Source organism: Peromyscus californicus, unplaced genomic scaffold, assembly GCF_007827085.1.
Source record: "Peromyscus californicus insignis strain IS unplaced genomic scaffold, ASM782708v3 Scaffold_5__1_contigs__length_169319896, whole genome shotgun sequence".
NCBI lineage: Eukaryota > Metazoa > Chordata > Mammalia > Rodentia > Cricetidae > Peromyscus > Peromyscus californicus.
The window spans coordinates 137,740,817-137,753,575 of NW_026294573.1; the positions used below are offsets into that span (position 1 = coordinate 137,740,817).

General features: G+C 40.6%; 1 protein-coding gene and 1 pseudogene across 1 annotated transcript; both read left to right on the plus strand.

Annotated features, from left to right (window-relative positions):
- The first annotated feature begins 1,120 nt into the window (after positions 1-1,120).
- Positions 1,121-6,458, plus strand: LOC128097060 (SLC35A4 upstream open reading frame protein-like). Its single transcript, XM_052717239.1, has 2 exons — positions 1,121-1,169; positions 6,112-6,458. The coding sequence occupies exons 1-2, from the start codon at positions 1,121-1,123 to the stop codon at positions 6,456-6,458; spliced, it is 396 nt and encodes a 131-aa protein (XP_052573199.1).
- A 297-nt stretch (positions 6,459-6,755) lies between these two features.
- On the plus strand, positions 6,756-7,606 carry LOC128097061 (probable UDP-sugar transporter protein SLC35A4; annotated as a pseudogene).
- The last annotated feature ends 5,153 nt before the right edge of the window (positions 7,607-12,759 follow it).

Here is a 12,759-nt window from a genome sequence, read left to right on the forward strand (position 1 = left end):
AGTTCTATACATGAACGTATAAGGGACGTTTCTGTTGAAAGAGTTGTGAGAAATGGAGGTGTCGAAGGTTGCTTGGGAATGGTAAGTATATTAATTATTTTGTTGTTGCTGTGATAAAACCAAAAGTAACTTTAGGAGGAAGAGTTCATTTCCGCCTTTGTCTCCAGAGGGAGAGTCTGTAATGGCAGAGGATGTGTGGCAGCAGACAGTAGGAATGGGAAGATTACATTTTTGACCACATGTAGGAATTGGAAAACCCAAACTGAAAGTGGGAAGAGGCGTAAATTCTCAAAGCCTACCCCTGGGATGTACTTCCTCTAAAAGACTCTACTTCCTGAGACACAATCACCAGCTGAGGACCAAGGCTCAGATGCATAGGGACGTGAAGACATGGGGACATGGGGCATGGGGACATGGGGACATTTCTCATCCAGACCACAGAAATAGGAAACACACAGATACAGTGAGGCAGTAGCTCCAATCCTGGCCCTACCTCTCAAGATGACAGATACAGACTCATGGGCTGCTGAATCAGAGTCCCTCTAGGTTAGGCAAAGAAGCTTCCATGATTTCATGGTAACTAGCTCAGTACCAGTGTAGTAAGTCATAGAAAAAAACTGTGCTAGATAGAAGTCATAGAGGAACCAAAAGAAATAATACAAACACAGAAGAACGTCTGGCAAGCTGGGAGTTGCTACAGATGTACTGACATGAATAGCCCATGGCAAGAGTGAACATTGAGCAGAAAACCATTTTTAATAATTTGTATGATGAGGAAAAGATGTCTTCTTTGTAATGTGGTCAAAACAACTATATTTGGAACTTTTTCTAAAACTGAGAAACAGCACTGATAGAGGAGAAAACGTTAGAGAGGGTGCTATGCTGGTATTTTCCTCTGGAGTGAGCATAATTGAGTTATGCCAATATTAAAATATATGCCTATAGATACATAATGAGTGGTTTATCTAGACAGACAAGGCGTAAGAATAGCTGATATCTAAGGCTGGGGCCTCATAAGCTATCTAGAGAGGAGAGGGCTATGGAGTTAGTCCTGCCTTCAAAAGACTGGTGCTCTGCTGCTGTGTGGAAGGTCACAGAGTGGAGAGCAAAGTGCACACCAATGGGCCTGTCGTCGGGAGGCCCTAGAACAGGGGTCCTGGTGGAAATGGGTGAGTTACGGCTTTAGGCCGCCTTCCACTCCACTTTGTTCTCTTGGACAGTACTATAACTCCTTTTACCTGAAAGAATTATTTATTATTGTTGTTGTTGTTATTATTAGTCTTCCTTTGTGATCCCAAATATGGTTTGAGAAAGCCTGGATTTTGAGAGTTACACAATGTCAGCTTTTCTGACCAAGGCCCTCTTAGGCTGAAATCTGCACACTGATGTAATCTGCATCGGCATTCTGATGTAAGCCAAGTTTTGTAAGCAAAGGCTTCTGGGGAGAGAAGAATCAGCTGTTTCCTCAGACATTCGAAGGAGCTGTTGCCTAAAGTGATAATTAGCAAAACCATAATGCCAAATTCCAGTTTTCCTTCAAAATCTGACAATGCCAGTCATTGTGGATTACAAAGCACTCCACGTCTGAACAGTAAAATGTTCTAGAATGTCATCGAGTGAAACACAAGGGTAGACCTTCTGCTGTGGGTCTGGCACTGTCTGGACTGATCCTTAATCTTGTTATTCAGACTGTAGACATCTTGAGTGCACTGTGGATTAGCTTTTGCATTTCTGTTCTCAGCTTTGCCTTCGTTTAGTATTCCTTGTCTGGAAAAGAGAGGATAGCAAACTCATAGTGTGGTTTATTCACTTACTTATTCAATTACTTACTGCCCCAAACCCACTACTTCTAACTGCTACATTAACTGAAAGATGTTAACAGTTTTCACGTGCCAGAAACCATCCTGGGAACAAGAATATAGGCTCTGGTCCTGCGAGCTTAACTACGGAGTGGAACACATGCATGGCAGAGGCAAAAATAAGATGCTGATCCATGTATATAGTCCATTTACTGTATTCTCTTATGTCTCAACTTTCCTACCCACTGTCCCTAGGATTTGAGGACCTCTCTTAGGCCTGTTACTCAGTGCAGAAAGCTCCTGGTCTTTCTCTCTCTCTGCCTCCCCCTCCCTCCCTCTCTCCCTCTATTATATCTTTCCTTCTCTCCCTCCCTCTCTTCCTCTCTCTCCCTTCTTTCTTTCCCTCTCTCTGTCCCCTTCTCCCTCCCTCCTTTCCTTTAGTCTTTCTTTCCTTCCCTCCATCTCTCCTTTCCTTCTGGTGCTTAGGTTTGAACCCAGGGCCTTGCTCACACTAAATGAGTTCTCTACCACTGTATAGTACTCACCCTCGAGCCTTTCCTGGACACAGTTAATTGCCTCTGTCTTATATTTCTTCTCCAGCTGTTGATTGAATACTATAATACTTACTGCTTATAGGACTGGTGTCCTGAGCTACCCATTTCTGTAGTTAAATCACAAGAACTGTGTTTATCACATAATAGGTCCTAAAAAAAAAATAGTCCATTTTCCTCAAGTGTTGCCCAAGTGTCAGGCCTGAGGATGTGTTTTAACAGGTTGGTGACAGGGGCCCTGCTAGGGACTTTATGTATCAGTGCACAAGACTATTTTTTGAAATATCACGGAAAGGCCTGAGAATATATGAATATGCCTTTAGTCTTCTATGGATTTGGCCCATTGGCTTTGATAAGGGGCAACCCAAACAGGGATAGTATCAAATTCTTACCTCTGTTTGAAGTCCTTTTATTGTCTGTTAGAGGCTTTTTTTCTGGCTAATTTTTCTATTATCTATCTATCTATCTATCTATCTATCTATCTATCTATCTATTGATATATCTACCTAGCTATCATCTATCTACCTATCATCTACTATCTATCTTCTATATATAATCTATCATCTATCATCTATCTATCTATCTATCTATCCATCTATCTATCTATCTTTTAATCTCTCATATATTACATCCCAACATCAGTTTCCCTTCTCTTTCCCCCAGTCTCTCCCCCCAACTCCCCTCTCCCCCAGATCAATGCCCCCCTCCCATCTCCTCTCAGAAAAGAGAAGGCCTCCCAGGGACATCAACCAAACATGCCATAACAAGCTACAATATAACCAAGTACATACCATCATATCAAGGCTGGATGAGGCAACCCAATAGGAGGAAAAGGGTCCCCTAAGTAGACAAGAGAGTCAGTGAGTGTTCCCACCCTAGCTCAAAGCCTAGATTTGACCTAGGTCAGAAGCTAGATCAGGCTCACATGATCTCTGTGAGCACCCCTGAGGCCTGGTCAATTGATTCTGTGGGTGGCTAATTTTTCTAATTAAGATATTGTATTTCAGTATTTAAACGTTCTTGCCTAGATTTATTAAACCCTAAAAGGAAAATAGCAATCAAATGGTGTCACATAAAAGAATGTTTCACTGCATTACCAATTCTAATAGCAGCAAACATAAAAAGTTTTGCTAGGTGTGGTGGCTCAAACCTCTAATTACAGTACTCAGGAGGCTGAGACAAGAGTTCAAGTCCATCCTGGTGACACAGCCATAGGAGATCCTATATCAAAACCAAAATGAAAGTTTTCTTATAAGTAGTCCTAAACCAATCTGAAAATCTAGTAAACAGGTCTCACCTATGGCAAAATTCCAAGCAATGTACAGGAATAACTTTATAGGAGACACACAGGGCTTATATGAAGAATATTGTCGAAACTGTTTGGAAGAGAAAAGTTACATCTTATTGTTATAGGATATTATTTTAAGGTGTGTTACTTTGGTTTATGTTGCATTTGTTTAACTCTGTGAAGCTATGTTACTGTGCCTGTGTAAAACCCCTGATGGTCTAATAAAGAACTGAATGGCCAGTAGTGAGGCAGGAGAAAGGATAGGTGGGCTGACAGGCAGAGAGAATATATAAAAGGAGAAATCTGGGAGGGAAGGAGTAGCCAGAGAAGGAAGAGGACTCCAGGGGCCAGCCACCCAAGTACTCAGCAAGTCACAGAGTAAGATTTACAGAAGTAAAAGAATGGGAAAAGCTCAGAGGCAAAGGGTGATAGGAAAATTTAAAGTTAAAGAAAGCTGGCAAGAAACAAGCCAAGCTATGACCAGGGATTTATAAGTAAGGAAAAGTCTCTGTGTGTAATTTATTTGGGAGCTGGGTGGAGGGCCCCCAAAAGAGCTGAAAAGTTAAAAACAAATAACAACATCTTATAGACTTTAAATAGCTATAGTGAGGAACAATGGAAATACAGTTAATTGTATGCATTTAAATTCCACACTGGGTAAGTTTGGAATATGTACACTCCTATCATTCCCATAGCGAGATACTCCATACAGTCTGGAGGTTTTTATGTGCTTCTTGTCAGTTCTTTCTTCTCACTCCCGACCTTCATCACCATGTAGCCAGAGATATGCTTTTCCTGTGGGTGAGTCTGTGACTTGATCTGGACAGTTGGAGATTTACACATGGAGTTGTTGGCATCAATCTGAAAGGTGTGCTTTTCCTGGGGGAAGACCCTTTTCCACACTCTCAACATTCCATATTTGCCTGTAGTTCTTTGTGTAGGGTTGAGACCTCATGGGCTTTTTTTTTTTTTTACCCCATCCACATTGGCATGTCTGTTGGTGTGATCCTGGTTCAGCTCTTGTTTAGGCAGGCATGTTGGTGAGACTTCATGGGTGTAGCTTCTGACATTACAAGAAGACACAGTCTCACAGAGAACTCCCGGATCCTGGCTCTGACAATCTTTTTGGCTTCTCTTCTGCAGTGTTCCCTCAGTTTTAAGTATGGGAGTTGTTTTATAGATTTATCTGTTGGGGCTAGACTCCACAACTCTGCATTTTGATCAATCATGATTTAATATGCACTTCCCTACTGACTAATGATGCTGTTTATCTTTTCATGTGTTTATATGTCATGTATACATTATCTTTGGGAAGATGTCTGCTCAAATGTTTTCCCATTAAAAGAACATTTTTTTTCCCATGTGACAGGACGTCCCTATGTAGTCCAAGCTGACACTAAACTCAGGATCCTCCTGCCTCAGCATTCTGATTTATGAGATTACAATCATGCATCGTGACGCCCAGGCCTTGATTTTTTTTTTTTTTAGTTTTGTCGAGTTATATATATCTGTTAAAAGCCCCTTATCAGCTTTTGTCTTAATTAAGGTTTCTATTGCTGTGAAGACACACCATGAACATGGCAACTCTTATAAAGGAAAAACATTTAATTGGGTGGCTTACATTTTCAGAGGTTTAGACCATTATCATCATGGTATAACATGGTGGCATACAGGCAGACATGGTGCTGGAGAAGTAGCCTGGTGCCCTACATCTTGACTTGCAGGCAACAGGAAGTGGTCCAAAACACTAAGTGTGCATGTATAAAACCTCAAAGCCCGTCTCCACAGTGACACACTTCCTCCAACAAGACCACACCCACTCCAACAAGGCCACACCTCAGAATAGTGCCACTCCCTTTGGGGGCCATTTTCTTTCAAACACCACAGCTCCATTCTTAACATTTTTTATTTTATGTATACAGATGTTTTGCCTGCATGTATGTCTGTGCACTGTATGCATTGCTTGTTGTCCACAGAGGCCAGAAAGGGTGTGGGTCCCCTGGAACTGGAATAAGAGATGGTTGTGAGCCACCATGTGGGTGCAGGAATCAAACTCAGGTCCTCTGGAAGAGCAGAAAGTGATCTTAACCACTGAGCCATCTCTATCAGCTATATTATTTACAAGTATAGTCTCATAGTTTAAATTATTTTTTCATTTTCTTAAAAGTGTTTAGAAGAACAAAAGTGCTAAAATTTGAAAGGTATGATTTTTTAAATTTTTTAAAATAAAAAATTTAAACTTTATTATTATAAAAATTTTGCAAATAAAAATATCATAAACCAAAGTTAACCAAACTCAAAGATTATACAACTCAATGGACTTCAATTCACATTGAAATTTATACTTTCACTATTAAATATATTTTTATGTGCTTATCCACCATCAAAAAATGAAAACTCGGCAACAATTTGGCAGGGAAAGATGGTGGATGACAAGCTCACCTAGTTCTTAGCCTCTGATAAAATTGAGCAGGGCTTGGGACTGGGTCAAGTCTGCTGGAGCCAGCCTCTCCCCTGTCCTGGGATTCTCTGCCCAAGCTTAAGGACCTGACATTTCTCAAGAAGCAGCTGGAGTACCTACAGCAGCCTGTGGACGATGAAGTCAACAGTGGTGTAGGTCAGGATGGCTCACTCTTGTCTTCCCCATTCCTCAAGGGATTCCTGGCAGGCTATGTGGTGGCCAGGTTGAGGGCATCAGCAGTATTGGGCTTTGCGGTGGGCACTTGCATTGGCATCTATACAGCTCAGACATACGCTGTACCCAACGTGGAGAAGACACTGAAGAACTACATTAGGTCACTACTTAAGGGGCCTGACTAGACCCTCTGGGGAAGGCAGGATGAGCACGTTGGGCCTTCAGGTAGAGGCCTTTCTATCACAGACTCTCTCTCTGGTTCCCCCTGCTGTTGTTCATTTGCTGTCTCCACCTCTCCTGACTCTTTCATCCTTGCTTTTCTTCCTGCAGAGAGTAGGCAGTGGTTTGTCAGCCTGCAGCCTGCACGCCTTCCATCCCTAGTTCCGCGGGACTAACCCCAAAACTGTGGGACATGAGCCCTCTCTTCAAGCCCTAACTGTTGAGTATGCAACTGACTCTGATCCTCAGCATTCTCTCTGGTGATGTCCCACAGTTCTACACCCAGTTTCCTTCCGATGTGTCCCAGTTCCTCTGTCCCTTGCTAGCTACACAGGGCACCCAGGGTCTGGTGTGGGCCATGAGTGTAGAAGATGGGGGTATGCCAGGCCTTGCCCGTCCAAGACAGGCTCGCTGGACCCTGACGCTACTCCTGTCCACGGTCAAGTATGGTGCTCATGCACCATTCTTAGCACTGTGCAACGTGGATGGCCGAGTGCCCTTCCGGCCCTCCTCAGCTGTGTTACTCACTGAGCTGACCAAACTCCTCTTATGCGCCTTCTCCTTCCTGGTGGGCTGGCAATCATGGCCCCAGGGCACACCACCCTGGCGCCAGGCTGCACCTTTTGCACTATCAGCCCTGCTCTATGGCGCCAACAACAACCTGGTGATCTACCTGCAGCGTTACATGGACCCCAGCACCTATCAGGTGCTGAGCAATCTGAAGATTGGAAGAACAGCTCTGTTGTACTGCCTCTGCCTTAGGCATCGCCTCTGCACGTCAGGGGTTGGAACTGCTGCTGCTGCTGGCTGCATCAGGCGACTTTCAGGAACCTGTGAACACCCTTCCTGGCCCCTGTCAGCAGCCAGAGCCCATCCCATGCCCTTGCATATCACTCCACTGGGACTTGCGTTCCTCATCTTCGACTGCCTCATCTCCGGCCTGTCATCAGTGTACACAGAACTGGTCATGAAATGACAGCGGCTGCCCTTGACTCTTCAGAGCCTCTTCCTCTACGCTTTCGGGGTAATCCTGAATCTTGGACTCTATACATGGTATAATAGCAAATCTCCCCATTCAAGAGCAGGATCTACCTCCTCATTAATTCTGGTCTAACTTTCCAAGGCTTTTTTTTTTTTTTTTTTTTTTTTTTACTGTTTAGGAGTAGTTGAGGCATTCTCATGTCTCTCATCAGATTTGTCTCTAGGTATTTCATGCTTTTTAATGCATTGTAAATGATACTGTTTTCTGGTTTTATGTTTGATTTTCCATGGACAGTATGAAGAAATGCAATTGATTTTGATATACTGATTTTGTAACTTGGAGTTTTGTTAAACTCATTTATTAGTTTTCCTGTATTTCTTGTCATATTTTCTGCTTCATGCTATGCTATTTATTAATGAAGACAGTTGTATTTCTTTTTTCATTCATCTAGATGCTTTAAGAACTTTTTCTTATCTGATTGCATTGGTTAGAATTTCAGATATAATGTTGAAATGAAGTAATGAAAAGCAATTATATCTGTCTTGTTTATGATAATAAGAGTAAAACATCCATATTTTATAATGTTGGTTGTGGGTTTTAATTTTTAAATATCATTTATAAAAGAATAAGGATATTTTCTTATAACCCCAGTTTGCTAGGAATTTATATAAGAAATGGATTTTGAATTTGCAAAACAAAATTTTTGGTACCTTTGAGATAACAATGTCGTTTGCTGTTTTTGCTCTTTGTCTCTTTGGTGGTGGTGGTGGGTGCCACTCAGCTCCCAAAGGAATCACACACAGAGGCTTATTCTTACTTATAAATGCATGGCCTTAGCTTGGCTTGTTTCTTGCCAGCTTTCCTTAACTTATCCTGTCTACCTTTTGCCTCTGGGCTTTTCCCATTCTCTTCTGTAAATCTTACTTTTACTCCATGGCTTGCTATGTAGCTGGGTGGCTGGCCCCTGGAGTCCTCCTCCTTCTCTGCCTACTTCTTCTTCCCAGATTTCTCCTTCTATATATTCTCTCTGCCTGCCCTGTGTGTCCTTTCTCCTGCCTCGCTATTGGCCATTCAGTTATTTATTAGACCATCAGATGTTTTAGACAAGCACAGTAACACAGCTTCACAGTTAAACAAATGCAACATAAACAAAAGTAATCCACCTTAAGATATTATTCTACAACATAATAAAATATTGTTTCTCGTTTTATTATCTCATAAATAGCCTTAGTTGATTTTTAGTTGTTAAGGAAGCCCTACATATTTGAAATAAATTTCATTTCCTAATGATACCTTTAATAGACTGTTGGATTCAGTTTGCTAAAATTTGTTTTGAACATTTGCATCTAAATCTATAAGGTATGTTGATTGTCTGGAGTTTTACTTTTTAATAAAATGTCTTTCTGAATTTACCGTAAAGGTACTACAGAAAGAGTTTTATAGAATTTGTGCTGTGCCTCCTTAACTTTTTTGTTTGAGTTCACTGATGAGGTGATTTTTCCAGTTGGTGTGTGTCCTCTTGTAGCCGCTGCCTCAATACGTTTTCAGCTATAGTTTCTACACCTATTGAGCATGTACAACTTCTTTGGTCATCTATTCTTCTTGAGTGAACTTCAGTAATTTGTGTCTCTCAAGAAATTCTCAAATATCATGTAAACTCAGAGTTATTTGCTGAATCTATAACTGTGACTTCTTTCTCTTTCCCTATGTTGGCAGTTTGTCTCTGGCACTTTTTTCTTATCTGCTTGGCTGGAGGCTTAGCAATTTAATTGCTCTCAAAAGGCCACATTTTGATTTCAGTGATTTCCCTATTGTTTTCCTGTTTTTAAAACTTGGTATTTTTTTTAACCTCTTCTATCTACTTTATGTTACTTTTCTCTTTTCCGTCCAGTTTCTTAAGGTAGAGGCTGATGCTATTGAGTTAACTACTTTTTTTCTGGTAATACCACAAGTATTACAGAGTTCCTTTGAAATACTGATTAGTCATTTTGACAAGTCCTGGTATAATTCACTTTTATTTTTGTTTAGCTTAAATTTCCTATTTTTATTTCTTAGTGTTCTATTGGTTTTTAGGGATATACTTTAGATTTCTAAAAACTTATTCTAAAGATCTTTGTGTTATGAGAGCTCTTACTGAAATGGTGGGTTTATCTATGTTTCCTTACTTTTACATTAGGTTTTTTTCTTTCTTTTCTTTTCTTTTTTTTTTTTTTTTTTGAGACAAGGTTTCTCTGTGTAGTTTTGATGCCTGTCCTGGATCTTGCTCTGTAGACCAGGCTGGCCTTGAACTCACAGAGATCTGCCTGTCTCTGCCTTCCAAGTGCTGGGATTAAAGGCGTGCACTACCACCGCCCTGCTACATTAGGTTTTGATTCATATATTTTGAAATGTTGCTAATAGGCATATAATATTCATTTGAGATGGCAATATTTTCTTGGTGGATAAATTCCATTATCCTTATTAAACAGCGTACTTTAATTCTGATGGTATTTTATCCTCTGAAATGTACTTTCTGATGTTATACAGCATAGTTTTTCCACGTCTCTTTATTTTTTTCTTTTTTACTATTTTTCTAGTTACTACTTTCTTTATTCTTTGCTGAGTGCTGGGGACTGAACCCAGAGCTAGTCTCACACATGCAGCCAATCTCTTTATCACTAAGCTATGTCCATAGCCTCTTTAGCCTTGCTAAATTGCTCAGGATGGCTTTGCACTCAGGCTGTAGCTCCCATTGATGACCTTGGGATCTTTCTACCTAAGCTTCCTTAGGAGTTAAGATTATAGGGGCAATTCACCTCAGGAATGGCTCTCCCAGATTCCAGTTAATTAGTAGTAGAATACACACATTTCCATATTGTTATTCTTAATATATGTGATACCACATACACATCTATGTATGCGTGTATGTATTGTGCGTGTGTGTGTGTGTGTGTGTGTGTGTGTGTGTGTGTGTGTGTGTTGGTATCTATTCCAGAGCGTCATACATGCTAGCTATGTTATGTTATGATGTTAAAGTGAGTCACCTGTAGACGGCGTGCGATTGGTCTTAGATTCAAGTTGTCAGTGTCTGCACTTTAATTAGTGTGTTCAGACCATTTTTAGCTAATGCAATTATTGGTAAGGTTAGGAAAAGGTCTACCATCTTGTTTTTTATTTGACTTTTTCCTTATTTCCATATAATTAGCATAGTGGTTTTTAATCTGTTTAACTAGAGGTTGCCTTTAGTCGTTTTTGTTATCTTTTTTTTTTTTACCAGATTTCAAAAAATTATTATTTTCTCTGTGTGTACACATGTGTGCAACTATGTGAGCCTGTGTGCATATGTGAAGGCCAGAAGAGGAGATTAGGGATTGCCCTCTGTCATTTTCTGCCTATCTCTTTGAGGTACGGTCTTTCCCTGAGTATGAGATTCATGTTTTCTCAGTTAGGCTGAAAGCCAGCAAGCCCCAGTGGCCCTGGTTTATCTACTTTTCTTGGAACAGGGTTTATAGGTATGCCTAGCATGTCTGGCTTCTTATCTAGGTACTGAGCTCAAATTCTGATTCTCATAACTGTGTAGCAAGTGCTCAACTGCTGAGCACTGTGTCTGTCCCCCAGATCTTTTTTATTTGTAATGGGCCCCCAAACCTTAGCACAACTGACACCATGCTAGAGGCACCATTCTGACCTTAAACTCAAGCATATAGGCCCCAACACCTGCCACAATGGGAACAAATACCTAATCCATTAAAGAACTATGGACCAAGGCCAGGCATTGGTGGCACATGCCTTTACTCCAGCGCTCGGGAGGCAGAGGCAGACAGCTCTCTGAGTTTGAGGCCAGCCTGGTCTACAAAGTGAGTTCCAGGACAGCTAAGGCTACACAGAGAAATCCTGTCTCAAAAAACCAAAACCAAATCAACAAAAAAACTATGGACTAGGAAAGTCTCTAAATGTATTAACCTTGCTTTTTTGGCTTCTGTAGTTTTGCTTCTTTGCTAACTGTTCTTGTTCTTGCCAACTGAAGTGTATCAAGCAGGATGTGGTTTTTGTGCATAAGAGACAAAGAACTGTGAGGCTTAAGGCTGCATGATTTGGACAAGTTCCCCATGCATCTGCTGGCCAACAATAAAGACTTGTGTTCTCTGGTGGACTTGCCTCACAACAATTGCATGCATAACTCCATGCTATATTTTCAAAATACTTTGTGGAAATAATTTGAAGGCTAAATAATATTTTTTTTTTTTTTTAGTATTCAAAGAAATTACTGTTTGTCCTTCAAGGCCAATTTGCTAACTGACGCTTTGAAACTGTTTGTACTTGATTTGAGGCATGAAGATGGCTTAACTTAAATTCCTTTGGCACTGGTGGACTCCTAGCTTATACTAGCTCTAGAACTTGACCCACTGAGGGCAAGCCCATGCATGGTGGGTAAGGGATGCTCACTAGAGCTGACCTATACCAAGACCCAGTAGTCCTTTAAAATGGTCACTCAAATCTTCAGCTTTGCAGTTCACCATTCCCTCTCTCATTAGTAACCTTCCCTGGTGCAGAAATTTCCTAATATAGGACCCACCAAACTTTCTTGGAAATTCTTCAGAATGTCAGTACTGTTTCAACTTCAGTAGTCTCCTACTTCATTAATCTGTGACTAGTAAAACGGTCACTCTATCTACTCTCTTTCCAAACATATGACCTTATTTATTTGAGGAGTGAGGACTATAGACTTCTTATGTCTTCAGAAAAAAAATCAGTATCTACAAAAGTAGAGAGGTAAAGTGGGGATAAAACAGAAGGTTCTATTGTTACCCATAGCACAGCAGTCCTATTTCTTTACCAGAAAAGTATTCCATTCCCACTTTTTCCTGGTTAGATGTAACCACACCTCTAGTTTTAAATTCTCATATTCTCTTAGCTGTTGGTGTTTTTAGATAGGCTGTATGATTGTTCATGAAAATTACTATGAAAAAAATCTGAAATTTGCTTCTTGCCAAATATGATTGACAATGAATAAACCTTGTAGAAAATTCTAATATAGACTCATTGATTCAATAATTTATATTTCTGATTCCAAATCCTCAATGTGATAGCTAGCATTCTGTCACCATGACAAAATACTTGAGATAAATCAACTTAAAAGGAGGAAAATTATGTTTTTGCATGATTAAGAAGTTTCAGCTCATGGTTGCTTAGCTTTCTTGCTTTGGGCAAAGCAGAAGAATATCACAGGAGAGAGTTTTTGTTGGAGCAAAGGAGCTCATCTTATGGATGCCAGGAAGTAAGTGAGAGAGAAGGATCTAGGTACA

Bases quoted from the DNA above. Each gene is read 5' to 3' on its own strand.
- LOC128097060 (XM_052717239.1), top strand. From the start codon at position 1,121: ATGGGCCTGTCGTCGGGAGGCCCTAGAACAGGGGTCCTGGTGGAAATG. The intron at 1,170-6,111 runs GTGAGTTACGGC...AAAATTGAGCAG, and splicing joins AGGGGTCCTGGTGGAAATGG to GGCTTGGGACTGGGTCAAGT.